General features: G+C 48.6%; 1 protein-coding gene across 1 annotated transcript; it reads right to left on the reverse strand.

The window, feature by feature from the left end:
• Nucleotides 1–7,688: 7,688 nt before the first annotated feature.
• Nucleotides 7,689–10,984, reverse strand: LOC309969413 (putative speedy protein-like protein 3; the record flags this gene model as incomplete). Its single annotated transcript, XM_082851227.1, has 7 exons — nucleotides 7,689–7,748; nucleotides 7,842–8,016; nucleotides 8,368–8,453; nucleotides 8,809–8,867; nucleotides 10,373–10,567; nucleotides 10,609–10,663; nucleotides 10,940–10,984. 7 exons carry the CDS (start codon nucleotides 10,982–10,984, stop codon nucleotides 7,689–7,691), a joined length of 675 nt encoding a protein of 224 aa, XP_082707353.1.
• Nucleotides 10,985–16,645: the final 5,661 nt, after the last annotated feature.

The following is a 16,645-nucleotide window of genomic DNA, read 5'->3' on the forward strand; positions in this document are numbered from 1 at the left end:
GGTCATCTTAAACAGGAGGAGATTTATACCCTAATGAAGAATTACCCAACATGAAGCCTGCTCCAAATAGAAAAAATAAGAAATTTCCACTACAGAGAGGTCTTCAGAAATTATATTTTAAAATAAAAGTTAAGGGGTTTCCCTGGTGGCGCAGTGGTTAAGAATCCGCCTGCCAATACAGGGGACACGGGTTTGAGCCCTGGTCCAGGAAGATCCCACATGCCGCAGAGCGACTAAGCCCGTGCGCCACAACTACTGAGCCTGCGCTCTCGAGCCCGCGAACTACAACTACTGAGCCCGTGTGCCACAACTACTGAAGCCCGTGCGCCTAGAGCCCGTGCTCCACAACAAGAGAAGCCACGGCAATGAGAAGCCCGTGCACCACGACGAAGAGTAGCCCATGCTCGCTGCAAGTAGAAAAAAGCCCGCTCACAGCAACGAAGACCCAACACAGCCAAAAATAAAATAAATGAAATAAAATAAATAAATTTATTTTTAAAAAACGTTCATTTTCACCAGGATTTAGAGAACATATGTCTGTATCAAGTTTCTGGACCAGATGCTGAGGAAGGGGATTCGTATAAAGGTGTCTGCAGCTTCAGGTTTCCAGTCCAGGAAGAAGGCGGCTCCCTGCTGTCCAGACACTGATGTGCCCTCTGCCTCCTAAATGGCTGGTGGGACCGTAAACTGGTCAAAGCTGCAAGGTCCATCCAGTGATTTCACGTTTCCACACCCTGAATTGTGGGGTTTAGCTTTAAAAGTAAAAATGAAAGCAAATAGAAGTGTTTCCATTGAGAGTTTGACAAAAACCCATGTGGTGTTTGCTCCTGCAGAGGGGGCTTGCGTCTGGAAGGCGTGCATCAGTGGTTCTCTTCAGACCTTCACTGTTCCACCTGTGTGCCCGCCCAGGGACTTGCCCCTGTGTGTGAAGCATAGGCAAGGTGGCTGATAGGGAGGGTGAACTGTGCTTCCTTCACACTTACAGAGTTTTTTCTTCTAATTAAAAAGAAAAGAAAAAAATTAAAATGGTAGGTTATGGAAATTCCATTTGATTCAGGGTATAGAGAACTCAGCACTGGGCAGCTGTTGCTGTCTGCACTCTCCATTGTTTATAACTTCTAAGCTTTTCTCTGATTGAAGAATGACTTGAGTTATTTGCACACGTATGAACTCTCGTGTACGAAGGAGAACAGTCATTGGAATGCTGTCAGCAAAAGCAAAAATCAGGCTTTATAGGGAGAGAGCAGGATGGAAGATTGCAGATGGTCTGGAAGCAGCATTGTCTTTATATTTGGGGCCTCCCGAGGAGCACAGGTGATGTTCTGGACAGTCTGCTCCCGAGCAAACACGTTAGGATCATCGCAGAAGTCACTGCCAGCTCTTTGTGGGCTCTCAAAGAATCTTGGGAGTATGGCTCTCACCATCCGGAATGTTTTAGCCTCCTCACAGCCATGGCAGGAAAGAGCTGGGGAAACGCATCCAGCGTTGAGTGTTTTGGCCCACAAGTGGCCTATGTCACTTCTGGCTACAGCCTGTTGGCGTGAAATAAATTGCTCCACCTTGTACGTGTTCTTTCACAAAGGGGAGAACTAGACACTGGTGAGTACTGGTAATGTCTGTCACAGTATGATTCCTCACTTGTCCATCCATCTTCTCTGCTTACACAGATGGAATGCATGTCATTGCCTCCATAGATGGACATGATTAAAGAAACAGTACAGTCACACACACACTCAGGTTATTACTGTTTCCCCGACGGATGCTGACATCTGTGCTCCTCGCTCGAGTGTCTTCCAAAGGAGTGAAGGCACGAACTTGTGGGAAGCTCTGAGGCATAGACACCAGGCCTTAGCCGCAGGACACCATTGGTGTAAGCCTCACAGAACTTCTCCTTGGTGCTGCGTAATCTTACTTGAATAAGGCCACTTTCTCACCCTTTGTCTAGAAACCAGCTGACTTCACAGCATATGGAGAGGGGCATGTCCCAGCTTAGGGGATCTCCTGACATCCTACAGGAGGCAGGAAGGAGTGGGGCTCGCATCTCTCAGCCTGGTGGTCAGTGTGCAAACACGCTTGGTGGGAGGCCGGTGAGCCTGCTGGGCTGTAGACAGGCCCGAGCATGGGAGCCAGCATTGGACTGGAAGCCAGAGCCTGTGGGAGCCGAGGCAGGAGTTGTCAGAGGAATGGACTTGTGACGATTCCAAGGGAAGCACATGCCAAAGCCCAGTCTGAGCGACCGGAGTAGGCCAGGCCGGGAGAGGATGTTGGGAACTGGGTGAAACTGAAGGCCGTGGACCAATCTGAGACCAAAGCAGGAAGACTTTGTCGCCTCCTTCATACAGGGTTGGGGGCCTCTCTTCTGGGTTCCCCATCCTCATACTGACCAAATCTTGGGGAAAATGCCTCACTGTATGAAGATCTCTCCAGTTAAGCAATAGGGGAGGGGACAGGATTTGGTCACCTCTGTACCCCTGTGTCTGCAATTTTTAACCAGCAGTGGAAGGAAGCAGAGGTGAGGTCGGAAAAGCACCCCCTCCACGTGGAGGCCTCTGTCAGCACTTACTGCGCCCGGCAGATACCCACGCTGGTTCCGAAGCTTCCCAGGTGACTGTTTTCCTGCTTCCAAGGCCAGGTTCCCCCTACTCCAAAATACACTGGTTGCTTCTCATTACAGTCACAAGCTTCCGAAAAGTCTTTTTCGATAAAAGAAGAGCCCCTAAAACCACATCCTTGATTTTGCCTGTGGATAAGGAAGACTTGCCTGTTCTCCATCCTCTTGCTTTGCTCCATCTTATGTTCTTGAGTGAAAGTGAGGCTAGGATGGAAAGTGGGGGCTGCTCAGAGGGTAGGACTTTCAGGCCCCAGACGAGGGGAACCCATCTATCAGGCAGCTGCACCAGAAGCTCCCTCAGGTGGCATCTCGTCCTGCCCCTCGTTCTACAGCTGAGACCCGGAGGCTCAGGGAGGGGTGGCTGGCCCAAGTCCGCACCGCTCCCCATCGCAGCCCAGACCAGCCTGGGCGCCCAGACCACGCTGTTTCTACCCGAGAACCTGGTCCATTACTGCCTTTCTTCCTGGTCCAGTAGACCCTCAGGAAGAGGCCGGTTAAATGTAAGTTACAAGGACGTTGCACCAGGCAGAGTTTATGAACACCTTTAAAAAGCAGACACACCGACTCTTCCTTTCTCTGTGCATCTTTGGAAAAACAAAGGCCTTTGTGTTAATTTCTTGGAATTAGATTAATTGAATTAGCCTGTGTTGCTTTCTTGGTCATTACAACAACTATCTTAATTAAAATTTTTCTCTTTTAGCTGAAAGTATTTCTTCCATGGTACATTAAAACATGAAGTAGGAAATTTAGGAAAAGAATTAATTTCATACTAAGCTCAATAAAAGCAATGAAAATCTGTAAATAAGCACATGTTCTTAATTTCCGCTGCTTTTACTCCAGTACTCAGGTGTGAAGTGTCTCGCCTTGCCTCTGTAGTCAGTGGCGCCATCCTGAGTCTTATGCGCAGGTGCAGGGCCTTGGGACACTGTGGACCGTGTGCTTTCAGAACCCAGACATGCCAGGTGCTGATCTGTGGAGTCACCTTACTGGGGGACTCATCACAGGGACGGTGGTTGGAAGCTAGTTGGTGCCACTTGTTTTTCTTTCATTTGTGTTTATTTGTGTGCATATCTTTCACTTATCAAGAATATTTTAATTCTGCTTACTGTGCCATTTCAGAGATTAAGAAGATATTTTGGGCAAATGTGTATAACTCTGGAGTTGAAGGAAGAATCCTTAGCAAATCCACTGTAATTAGCATCCCTGGCTGCAGTCTCCTGCCCCGTAAGATCTAGATGAGAGGAGCTCCAGCCCTCAGGCGATGAAATCTCTGCGGGTCCCCAGAGGAGGGCGCAGGTGCTGTCTGGTCACCTCCCTCCACACCCCCTCTGTCGCACTGGTTCACCTGTAGGTCATCCCCTGTGCCCTGTGAGGGGCCTGGATGTCAACTCGGCGTCTTCACCACCTCCTCCTCTCTCCTTAGCCTCCACCTGTGTTTCCCGTATGGGACCAGGTAAGAGTGTGCCGTTGGGAAGTGCCAGCGAGAGATGCCCAGGCAAGGCCGGGAGGTGGGAGAGGAGGCGAAGCCGTTATAGGCGGACACGAGGGCAGATGGTGCATACCTGGCAGCAGGGCGTTAATACCAGCTCTGCCCGGGGGCCCCGCCCTGGAGTTTCTGGAGGTTTGTTGGGGCTTCTTCATCCTCTGCTCCAAAAACCCCTCCATCTGCTTCCCTTTATCAACACCCTTTCTGCCTGGGTTCCTGAGCAGACGCTGTGATGCTGTGTGGGATGTAATGACCCAGATGTGAACACAGCCCGTCCCGAGTCCCCACCGCTTGTTCTCCCCTGGGCTTTGCTTATGGAGTTTCCAGGCCCTTGGTTGTCTCCCCTGAGCTCCCAGCGCTGTTCACTTGCCTTTTCCATTATCAGACACTCAGCTGTTCTCTGAAAGCCCCGACTGTCTCTGCAGTCCTGCAATCCTTGCACCAGCTCCCCGAATGGCACCAGCCTCAGTGCTGCAGCAGCAGCGACCCCCCGAGTGGCCTTGGGTTTCCCCTAACATGCTGAGGGGACCCTCTGACTAAAGGAAGAATGGGCGACCTTTTAGCCGAGTAACTGGAACGCCTTGGGGTTGGCCCCATTTGTGTCAGGCTTCCTGGGACGGAGTCACAGGTGTGTGGATGGAGACATAGTGTGGCCCATTGCCCAGTCCTGTTGGTTCTGGGTTTGCCCCTCAGCGGCCACCCTGAGGAGAGAACCAACCCTTAGCCCAGCTGCTTCCACCTTGGCCTTCTGGGGCAGCACAGACTGGGTGTCACAGACTGAAAAGTACCGTGGTCGTTTGCTGATGGAGGTTTTGAGGACTCGAGGAAAATGCTAAACCTTCATGGGATAGAGAGCGTTGAACAACTGTATTGCTTCCTGAAAGGAGTCGGCTTTTTACAAGACTTGACTGTGAGGTTCCTGGGAACCTTACCAGAAATTTCTTGGCAAAATTAGACATTTCCAGGGGAAAAAAAAGAGACGAAGAGCTAGATAGTTTCTGTCTGGCAATTGCAGTGATTACCCAGTAATACTGTGTAGCAGCTGCCCAGTAATAAAACTTCCTACCTAAAGGGGGCTATACATATAGAGAGCTGTAAACCTGAATATCCCTGAGCAAATCAAGCTGCCGTGGACCAGCCCAGGCCCTGGGATGGCCTTTAATGCTGGACAGGTGCCCCCGGGGCCCCCCACCCCGACCCCAAAGACCTTCTTGGTCTCTCTGAAGGGTTTTGAGCCTTAATTTTCCTTGCTCTGGTGTAAAAATCCCAATTCCTACTCTCAGTTGAGCATGTCTGTTGGTGTAGCGCTCGCACCTCTGATGATTTAAGGACAAGGTCTTATAAACCACACAGCTGGGTTTTGCTTTGTGATTCAATCTGAAGATCTTTTTCTTTTAGTGTTGAGTTCAGATTTAGTAATAATAAGGTGTGTCTAGTTTTTATATTTTTGTATTTATACTGCACTTCTTATATTTACTGTGTATCTTTGGTCTGTTTTCTCTGCTCTCAAAATTTGCTGTATTCATGACTTCGGCAGTTAGGATGGCTCGTGTTTTTGTGACTGCATTTAACACTAATACCTTCGTAGGATTCCTTGAATCCCTCTTTTCCTTACCCGGCTTCCACTGTCTTGTTTCCAGCTTTGATAGCACCCTGGCACCTCCCCACCTCTCCCCCAGGCAGCATTCATGAGCCCCTCCCCTGCTCTCTCCCTTCTCTGAGTGTGAAGGTTGGGTTATTTCTGTAATGTCAGAGTGAACGATAGCATACGATTCCCCCCTTCTGTTCCCACTGTGTGTCAGCCTTAGATCAGCCCACTGATGTTCTCCATGCCTTCCCTCAGTCCTCCGGCTGACAGTTCCCATCTCTCCGTTGGGTAAGGCTGCTCTCCAGCAGGTTAGATGCGGACTTCCTCCTCTCTCCTCAGGTGTTTCTCTCCTTCCTGTCTCTGCCTCTTTTCCTCACTACCTTCTAGTCATTTCTTTGGGCTCTTCTCAGGTTCCTCCTCCTTGGTGGTCCAGGCCTCTTCCTGACTTTCTGTCCCTTCTCCCTTTGCCCATCCTCAGTCTCTGTGGAGGCTCCTGCTCTGGTCTCTTGTCTCCCTTGGGTGCCCCCCTCCATGTTACTGCTAGACCCTTTCAGAGTACTCAGGGGTCAGGGCCTTTGTCAGCTGATACCCACTGGAAGGCTGGGGGGCCATCGTGCCACTGGCTGGTTTCGACACCCCAGGTTCAGGCTGCCATGGTCCGCGGGCCTGAGGAGAGCTGGAGGCCCAGTGCTGTCCCTCTACAGCTGCCTGGAGGCCCCGTGGTGGGGGAGGGAGAGGGGGGCGGGAGCTACAAGCAGAGAGAGAAAGTGAGATCAGAGTGGAAGGCAGACCCCCCAGCGAGGAAGCTGTCGGCACCACAGCACAAGGTGCGTGTAGGACAGGGCGTCCGGGAGAATCAGCTGTCACCCTCGTTGCTCTTATGCGTGACCAGATCCAAGAGGGGCTGCGGATGTTTTTCTTTCTTTTCCTTATTGTAGTAAAAACACTATTTTCTTTCGAATTTTGAGACTCCTGATATATACAGTAGGAATATGTAGTCCTGACATATTCTTGGTCCTCAAATAAAAACCTAGGGGATGGATGAAACTTCATACCCAATTCGGTTTATCTCAGAACACACTTGCCCTGCTTTTCTCTCTCCTTTTCTTTCTCCTGGGGTCAGAATGGGCCCCTGCAATGAGGCAAAGGGCGGAGGGCTCAGCTCACAGGACTGTCCTAGTACAGCCGTCTGCCCAAGCAGGGGGTTCCTTATGCACTTCACAGAAGGTCTCCCTCCACTTCAAGTAAATCCACACATAAAAACGAAATTTAAGCCAAGGAATACAAATGCTAAAGCATGTGATGCTAGTCAGGTGATCGGTCTGTGCATGTGTCGTTTGTCACGGGCTTCCTCACAGCTCTGCATGTGTTCTTGTTTCCTTTATTATCCAGCGAGCTTATTTATTCAGAGACTAGAGAGCCCTAGGAGCTCCTTCCGTCCACGTGAGGCTAGACCCTGACACATACTACGGGGACCCAGCTCAGGGTAGCTTGCGTCAAGTGGGAGCAGAGCACACAAAACCTTTGATGACATGTTGGAGTTAATTGTTTTTTTTTTCCCAAGAGCCACCATGGTAATGGCTCCTTTTCCAGAAAGGATGACCTCAGTGTTTTTCATGTATTTATATTTAAAAATCAACTCAGATCAAAACCCTGCAGAGGTTTTCATTCACTACTTAGATCAGCATTTCCAAGAGTTTTCCTAAAAAAAAAAAAAAGAAGAAAAAAAATTGATATGCAAATTGGGACCTTGTATAGCATGGTAAATGATTCCATAGTTGAATCCATTTGGAGAGTTTTTGTATAAACACAGTAATTACTTTCTGTACCATGGGAGTTCGCAGGGCCCTTACTAGGCTAACAGTGCGTTAAGGGATGCAGTGGCACTTCCAAGTGACCACCAGCCCTGGAGGTGACTGCAGGGCACGGGGTGGGGTTGTCCCCACCAGGAGGCCCAGTACTCACCTGGACCACCTGCAGCCCCTGCTCCATTCCTTGGGAACCTAGGGGACGCCCTGGCGCACCCGACTCCAGACCCAGTGATGTGGGTTCTGGGCCTGGATCTGAAAGGGAAGCACAGCAGGGTGAGCGCCTGGAGGAGGGGCCCAGCCCCTCCACCTCTGGGGTGCGCTCCCCGGCCCTCATCCCCGACAGACCTCCTCACATAAATCCGGGGTGACCCAGGCTCGGTGCTCCATCGCATGGAAGAATTCCACCTTCAACTTGAGGAACTCCTTGTAGAGGTCTGGCCAGTGCTCCCTTCCCAGCAGGAACTGGAAGATGCTCCGCTTGGATGTGGGGTTGTCCTCCTCCATGTCGGAGGCGATGTAGCTGCCATCAGAAAAGAGGGCTAGCTGGTCCCGGCCCCCACAAGGACTCAGGCGAGACAGTGGAGAGAGGCTGCTGAGGTCACCCTGGAGGAGCACCCGGGTCCACAGAGGGCAGGACCGTCCTCAGCACCAAGGCTGCTGGGCCCATGCTGTGCCCGGCCCAGGTCAAGGTTCTGGCTGTCACCATTTCCCTGGGACTTTCTACCTCGGGTCCCTCAGTCTCTGGGCAGCAAATGGTGTTTCCTGGCTACGTTCATTATCCCAGGACCTTCCTCCTTGCCTTCCCCTGCTCTGACCATGTGACCCCTTGAGGGCCTTGAACCACCACTGGGGGCCCTCAGGCATTGCTCACAGGGCCAGGAAGAAGTGGATCCTGTTGTAGAGGTGACCAGGCAGCCCGACACGGCCAAAGTACTCCACCACCATGGAGAGCAGGTACTGCGTGGAGACAGAGGACGGGGGAGGGGCGGCCAGGGGTCGATGGCAGGGCCAGTGTCCTGAGCGGGCCATGCGCCCCACCCCCATCCAGAGGCCAGGTGGGAAAACCACCCAGGTTGGGCCTTGCTAAGGGACTCATGGCCCTTTGACATGTGGAGATGAGCTGATGGGAGGCCAGGGAGGAGATGCCCAAGGGCTGGGGCACCGACAGTGTGTCCTTTCTTCCTTTCTGGCACCAAGGGCGGGTCTCTCCAGGGCCTCTGCTCAGGCAGACACCTTGTCCTCCGTCCCCACCCCCAGGGGGTGGTGACACTGCAGACCCCTTGGTACCTCATACTTTTAGTGCTGTGGGTACCTTGTCGGACACTTTCAGGAAAATATCAGCTTCCAGGAAGCTCTGGATAACAGGGTCCTCTGTAAAGGAAGGGAGACGTGATGAGGGCCTCGGAGCAGCCCTTCCGGGAGCAGCGAGCCTGGGGCTGTGGGACATTTCACAGGGAGGAGGAGAACTGGAAACTTCTCCCAGTTCCTCTGCTTCAGGAAGTAGAGGCAGCTCTCTTTCCCCAGGAAGGCTCAGAGCCTTAGCAGTGACAAAGCTCTTCCTTCCATGGACCCAGGGAGAGCGAGTCTCAACTGTGGGGCAGGGATTTTGCTATTGTTATTTAATCTTCAACACATGGGTGGGTATGTGTGTTTCATAAAGAGATATGACCTGGTTCTCAGAGTTTAACATAACTTTCCTCGAGCCAAAGCTTGGGTGTGGCCTTGGGCCTCTGGGCACTACATCCCTGTCACTTCATCATACTGTGACTGGGCAACGCTTTCCTGCCCCACCTGATAACTGAGCATCCTATGTGGGCAGTGGAGAGTTCATACCCTCCTGGGCGGGGGTGGGGGACACTGGGCATTCTACCGTCCTTCTCCTGGACCCCCTTCACTTCCTGCTGATAATGACCTGGCCTCCCCTGGCCCCAGCAGGCTCATCTGGGAGTAGAGTTGTCCTTGGAGGTGCCATTTTCCAGCCATGGCCTGAGAACGCCAGGTCCTCCTTGTCTTTCACACCTTGCCCCGGACAATGGCATTTACCCAGACGGGAGGATGGAGGGGTCATGGATCATTTCGCCCTCCCTGAGCCTTGTCCAGGCGGCCTGGCTCCCGGAAGGGCATTGCTTTCTGTGATGATGAAAATATTCTGTAGCTTGCTGTCCAGTACGGTAGCCATTAGCCATGTGTGGCTACTGAGCTTATGAAATGTGGCTGGTGAGAACCAGGAACTGAATTTCAGAAGTTTATTTTAACTCACGTAGAGTTAAATTTGAATAACTGCATGTGGCTAGTGGGTGCTGCATTGGACAGTGTCAGCTCCGTGTCATCCCCCAACCTGCCACACTCGGTCCTGCCTCTGGTCCTGGCATCACCTTCTCTGCAGACCTTCCCTGAGTATCTGTCACAAAGCTCTCCGACTCTTACTCACAGCCCATCTCTAGGTGTCATTGCCTTTTCCTTCTCTGAGTTTGTCACTGGCTGAGAGCAACTTACTTCTGTAATTTTTTTTGGTCTCCTCCCACTCTGAGCATAATGGCAGCGAGATCTAGTTTGTCCTTTCATCACTGATCTCTAAAATCTTAACTGGAGGGAATAAATATGGGCAGGGGATTCCTCCCTTGATTTGTCCTAAAGTGTCTTGATAATTGAACAGTCAACCGTGAGTCCTTTTTTCCCTTCTCCCTCCAAGAACTTGTCTCAGATGAAAACCCATCAGCACCGCAGTAGAGCTGTGGAAACAGAGTGATCTGCTTCTGTGCCACCTGGACACCTCACAGCTCTGAGCCCCAGGGGGAGCTTTGGCTATGATCCCGGAGCCTCTGGGATCCTCGGTGTAAAAGGGACCTGACACTCCACTGGCTCAGAGCACAGACCCAGAAGCCGGTAGAAGGCCTCTTGGTCTTCTGGACGATAACTGGATCTTCTCTTGCTCATCCTGAGTTTCGTCCCCTCAACATGATTGACAGTCCACACGCTCCTCCTCTGACTGCTCTTCTTCCAGGACGTCAGCTCGGAGACCACTTCCGAGAGGGTGGGGTTGGAGGCCAGGGGGCTGCTCTCCTGGGCGGCTGCAGGAACAAGGCTCTGTGTGAGCACAGACCTGACCCACCTGGGAGGTCCTGAGTCTTCCCTAGCAGCTCACTCTGAAGGTTGAACCCTGCCTCCTGAGGACAAGACAACAAGTGGTTACTCAGCAGTAACTGATGTTCTGTTCAGGGCCGAGGAAGCTGAGGACACCACACCTCCCTTGACATACATCAGTCTCTTCCTCTTCTGGCCTCGCATCCTCCTGGTTCTCTGCTCAGAGACAGCCTCTTGGGGGGCAGAACTGGAGGCCAGAGGGCTCCCACCCTGAGCAGCTGCCAGGAGAGAGGAAGGACCCTGTGTGATCAGGGGAGGGACCCACCTGGGAAACACTGTGCTCTTCCCTTCTCACTCACCTTGAGTATGTTGCATGTGACATCTGAAGTGATAAGAATGACCATCACCCCCTTTGCACTTTGTCTATAAAGGAGGGTAGGAACTGAATTAATATTTACCTTTTTTTGCCAGGGGAAAACTGCTCTCCTGTGCCTCTTTCCATGGATCTTTCTGTGTGGGGGGCACCTCTGTGGAGACAAATGTGAAACTCTCTGGTCATCGATGTCTTTAATAACTACAAAGGTGAACAAGATAGTGACCTCCTGTCTCACCCTGGACACCCTTTCCCCTGCCCTGCAGACCCACACCCATGAGAGTCCAGGGAAGAAGAAGTGATGCTGGAGCCATGATGATCTATCACCTTCATTCATTCAGAGAGCGGGGATAAGTGTGAATGACCACACACACCTGGCTTCCCTTCCATGCGCTGCTTTTCCTCTGGCTTTCTTGCTGGGTCCTGTGGGCTTGCAGCCGTCTCTGAGGCAGCCGATGTGGAGCTCAGAGGCATAGTCTGTCTTTTCTGGGTACAAAAAAATGGAAAGAAACCAACTTGATTCTGACCAGGCCATTTCTTTCCGCTTAACCTGCTTCTTGTGAGACCTAATAATAATTAAAATGGCAATGACATTAGCTAACAGTAATTGCTTAGTAAACTTCAGATATTGATTAGTGCATTGGGATTACCTCATTCAATCCTTACAAGGAGGTGTGAGGTAAGGTGTATAACTTGCCTGTTTACAGATGAGGAAATGCTGACCTAATTTGTCTAGGATTTGCTCCTTGACTGTGGCTAGAGCTCTTTGGACTTGGGATTAGAACTCGTGTCTCAGCGGTGCTCAGGGGAAGAAGGCTGGTGGCAGCCACAGTTGAGCCTCAGTCACATTTCCATTAGGGTTGAGCTGGGCCACCTTACACGCTTATGTCATCGGCTCTGCTTAAATATCCCTGTGAACCACTATAAAGTTACAGCAATCCAACCTGGCAAAAATCTGACCAGAGTAGCCCAGGCCTGTCTGAAATGGCCCTGGAAGCTGACTGAGGCAGTTCCACCTCAAGAAGGCCAGTGCCACCTGCCGCCTCTGAGGACAGTGTTCCTCCTGGGTGACAAAGTGTCCACATGCTCCTGGGGCTCTCAAGGTCGAGTTCTCTGTAGAGTCGCTTTACTGTCTCTCCTCCTTCCCCCATATTCATTTTGTTCTCCTTTTGCCCACATCCCCTCCTGTTCTCTTTTCTCCCCAAACTCGAGACCTATTTGTATTCCTACTGCATCCCAGTCACTCATCTGGAGGTTCACAGGTGATCCCTTCCACATCCCCTGCGACAGCTTGGAGGAACATAGTTCAGATCCAAGACTCACCTTAGTACAGAAAAGAGTGACGTCCACCCCAAGTAAGCACCTGGAGGCTCCCTCAAGATCTAGGCCCTCACCCTGACCCAGAACGCAGCCTCGCAACGGCGTGAGAAGAGCACTGACTGTAGCCAAGTGTTCGGGATCAAATGGCTTCCGAGATTCTGGCCCTTACTATGAGTCACTGATGACATCACACCATTCCACCAGAACCTGCTCTTTGGTTTATAAAAGCCTCTCAAGGAAAAGACTGTGGGCCTCAAGGAGGAAGGAGTTAGTGTCCCAGCCTGAACACTGGGATCACTTCCTCTTACCCCAGTATTACCTCTGAATCTCATCTTGTGTTTCATCTAACCAATTAATGATTCCAAATGAAAGTGATTCATCCACATATCAAAAAATCGAGAAAATTAAAAGTTAATATTCATAGGAAAGTTATTAATGTAGTTTATTTATTTGATATTTATTTATTAAACATCTTTATTGGAGTGTAACTGCTGTACAATGCTGTGTTAGTTTCTGCTGTATAACAAAGTGAATCAGCTGTACATATACGTACGTCCCCACATCTCCTCCCTCTTGCGTCTCCTTCCCAATGTAGTTTATTTTTACTCCCTTCTGATTTGTGTTTAACTATGATTATATTGAGATTTAAAAAATTAACTTTTTCATTTTGAGATAATTGTAGATTTATAAATGCAGTTGTAAGTAATGACACATCCTGTATACCTTTCCCCAAATTTCCTTCAGTGGTACAAAGTTGAATATCTGTAGCACAGTATCACAATAGGAAATTGGCATACAACCCATTGACCTTATTCAGATTTCCCCAGTTTTATATGCAATCACTTATGTGTGTATTTAGTTCTATGCAATTTTATCACATGTGTACACTCATGTACACCACCACCAAGGTACAGAACAGTTCTGTTATAAGGATCCTTCATGCTACTTTTTTATAGTATCTCCATCCACAACCCCTGGCAACCACTATTCTCTTCTTCATCTATATAATTTTGTTATTTCAAAAATACATAAACGGAAACAGATGGTGTGTAATCTTCTGATCTGGCTTTTATTTTTAATTTGCATAATTCCCTTGAGAACTGTTTAATTTGTTGCATAAATCAATAGTTTGTCCCTTTTTATTGCTTAGTAGGAATTCATGGTTCTATGGTCAAGTGCATAGTTAGTTTTGTAAGAATCTGCCGTGCTCTTCTAGAGTGGCCCTGTCATTCTACATCCCCACCAGGAATGTATCAGTGATCCCCTTTCCCCACATCACTGTCAGCATCTGGGTTATCACTTTTTATTTTAACCATATCTCGTTGTGGTTTTAATTGGCACTTCCCTAATGATATTCCATAATGATATTGATTCCATGTGTTTATTTGCCATCTGTATATCCTCTTTGGTGAAATCTCTGTTCATGTTTTTTTCTAATTGAACTACTTCTTTGCTGTTGAGTTTTGAGAGCTTTTTATGTATATCCCAGATACAAGTCCTTTGTAAGATACATGGTTTGCAAATATTTTCTCCCAGTCTATAGCGTATCTTTTAACATCCTCTTTTTTTTAACCATTTTTTTCTTCTGGTTTTATTGAAATGTAATTGAGGTACAACACTGTATAAGTTTAAGGTGTACAGTATAACTACTTGACATGTGTATATTCCAAAATGGTCACCACAGTAAGTTTAGTTAACATTTATTACCTCATATAGTTACAGAAAAATTTTTTCCCTGTAATAAGAACTTTTAGGATTTACTTTCTTAGCACCTCTCAAGTACACCATACAGCAGTGTTAATTATATAGTCACCATGCTGTACGTCACATCCTCAGGACTTATTTCTTTTATAATTGGAAGTTTACACCTTTCGACCACCTGCAACCATTTCACCCGCCCCCCCCCCCCCAGTCCCTGCCTCTGGTAACCATCCGTCTGTTCTTTGTTTCTATCAGTTTTTTTTAAACTTTATTGAAATATAGTTGATTTACAATATTGTGTTAACTTCTGTACAGCAAAGTGATTCCGTTATACATACATATATATATACACATACATATTCTTTTTCATATTCTTTTCCATTATGGTATATCATAGGATATTGAATATAGTTCCCTGTGCTATACAGTAGGACCTTGTTGTTTATCCATCCTATATATAGTAGTTTGCATCTGCTAATCTCAACCTCCCAATCCATCCGTTCCCTACCCCGCTTCCCCCTTGGCAACCACAAGTCTGTTCTCTACGTCTGTGAGTCTGTTTCTGTTTCGTAGATAAGTTCATTTGTGTCATATTTTAGATTCCACATATAAGTGATATCATATGGTATTTGTCTCTTTCTGACATACTTTGCTTAGTATGATAATCTCTAGGTCCATCCATGTTGCTGTAGACGGCATTATTTCATTCTTTTTTGTGGCTGAGTAATATTCCATTGTATATGTGTACCACATCCATTCAACTGTTGATGGACATTTAGGTTGCTTCCATGTCTTAGCTATTGTGAATAGTGCTGCTGTGAACATAGGGGTGCATGTATCTTTTTGAATTACAGTGTTATTCGGATATACGCCCAGGAGTGGGATAGTGGGATTGCTGAATCATATGGTAACTCTATTTTCAGTTTTTTGAGGAAACTCCATACTGTTTTCCATAGTGGCTGCATCAGTTTACATTCCCACCATCAGTGCAGGAGGGTTCCCTTTTCTCCAGATCCTCTCCAGCATTTGTTATTTGTAGACTTTGTTTGTTTTTGTTTTTTGGGCTGTGCTGCATGGCACGTGGGATCTTAGTTCCCTGATCAGGGATCAAACCTGATCAGTGCCCTCTGCAGTGGAAGCACTGAGTCCTAACCACTGGACCACCAGGGAATTCCTATTTGTAGACCTTTTAATGATGGCCATTCTGACTGGTGTGAGGTGGTACCTCATTGTAGTTTTGATTTGCATTTCTCTAATAATTAGCGATGTTGAACACCTTTTCGTGTGCCTATTGGCCATCTGTATATCTTCTTTGGAGAAAATTCTATTTAGGTCTTCAGCCCATTTTTTGATTGGGTTGTTTTAAACTGCTTTATTGATGTATGTTACATAATATTCACTCATTTTAAACATACAATTCAGTGAATTTTAGTGTATTTACACAGAGTTCAACAATCATCACCACAATCTAATTTTGGAACATGTCCATCCCCCCAAAAGATCCCTCCCTCCTTGCAGTCACTCCCCATTCTCACCTCCAGCTCTAGGCAACCACTACTGCATGTCTGTTTTTGTTTTTGTTTTTTTACTGGGGATTGGTAGAGAAATCAGTTTGAAAAAAATATTTCATTGCTAAAAGCCGTTTGAAATTTACTCATTTTAAGCTCTTTATTGATAAATGAGAAAACAGTGGCCCTGAAAGCACCAGGGTCTAGCCCAAGACCATACATAAGCACTACATGGCAGAGGCCAGATCCCTTGAAAAGCATTCTTCCCACTGGGAACCTGGGTGCCAAGCTTCGGGGTGGAGTGACCGCAGGTTCTGCTGTGGTTCCCTCTGATTGGTGCCCCATGAGAAGTGCCCTGTGCGTTCCAGAGCTGAGGGAGACGGGGGCGGCATCTTCTCCCTCCGAGACACTATTCCTGACTCTGGTTGGGTCTGTGGTCTCCACCCCTAATTTCAGCTCATTGAGGGGTTATCCTTGAAGCCAGGGCTGCCCTTCAGCTTGGTGGCTAGATTCCTGCTTCCTCCATTCTTCAGATTTCACACGAGATAAGTTTTCTCCTAGTGAGATGTGACTCTTGGAGGGCAATTTTTTTTTTCTTCTTCTTATTTTTTTTTTTTGCAGGGAGCAGGGAGTGTGGTGAAGGGAAAGGGAACAGGAGCTTCTTTATGGAGTCTCTGTATTCTGGAAATTTTTATGTCCTAGAAATCTCCAGCATACATGGGGTGGGGGGAGGCAAGTTTGGCATTGTCACTAGCGTGGACTCCACCACAGATGTCTCCTGGGACCAGTTAGCAGCACCACGGTGAAGGCAGCCCAGAGCTGGAGACCTAGAGGGTGCCAGAGGGCATCAGTCATGGGGAGTGGCTGTCACCCACCCCAGTTCCACATGTGGGCTTAGGCAGGGGACTCTTAACTCGCGGGAGTCTGGGTCTTACGATGTTTCAAAAGAAGCCAGAAATGAGATTTTTTTTAATGTGAAATCTTCCAAATTTTAAGCAATGGCAACAAATTAAAAAAATTTGAATGTCATGTGGAGGGCACACAAGGACGCATCAGCTTCTGAGCCTGGCCAGGGGCTCTGCTCTTCAGGATTTAGCTCTGAGAACCGCTAGCAGGGGATCCCAGGGTGGGTGGGGGGATAGGGGGCTTGACAGAGAGTGTTC

This window comes from Leucopleurus acutus (assembly GCF_964270905.1).
Source record: "Leucopleurus acutus genome assembly, chromosome: 12".
Lineage (NCBI taxonomy): Eukaryota > Metazoa > Chordata > Mammalia > Artiodactyla > Delphinidae > Leucopleurus > Leucopleurus acutus.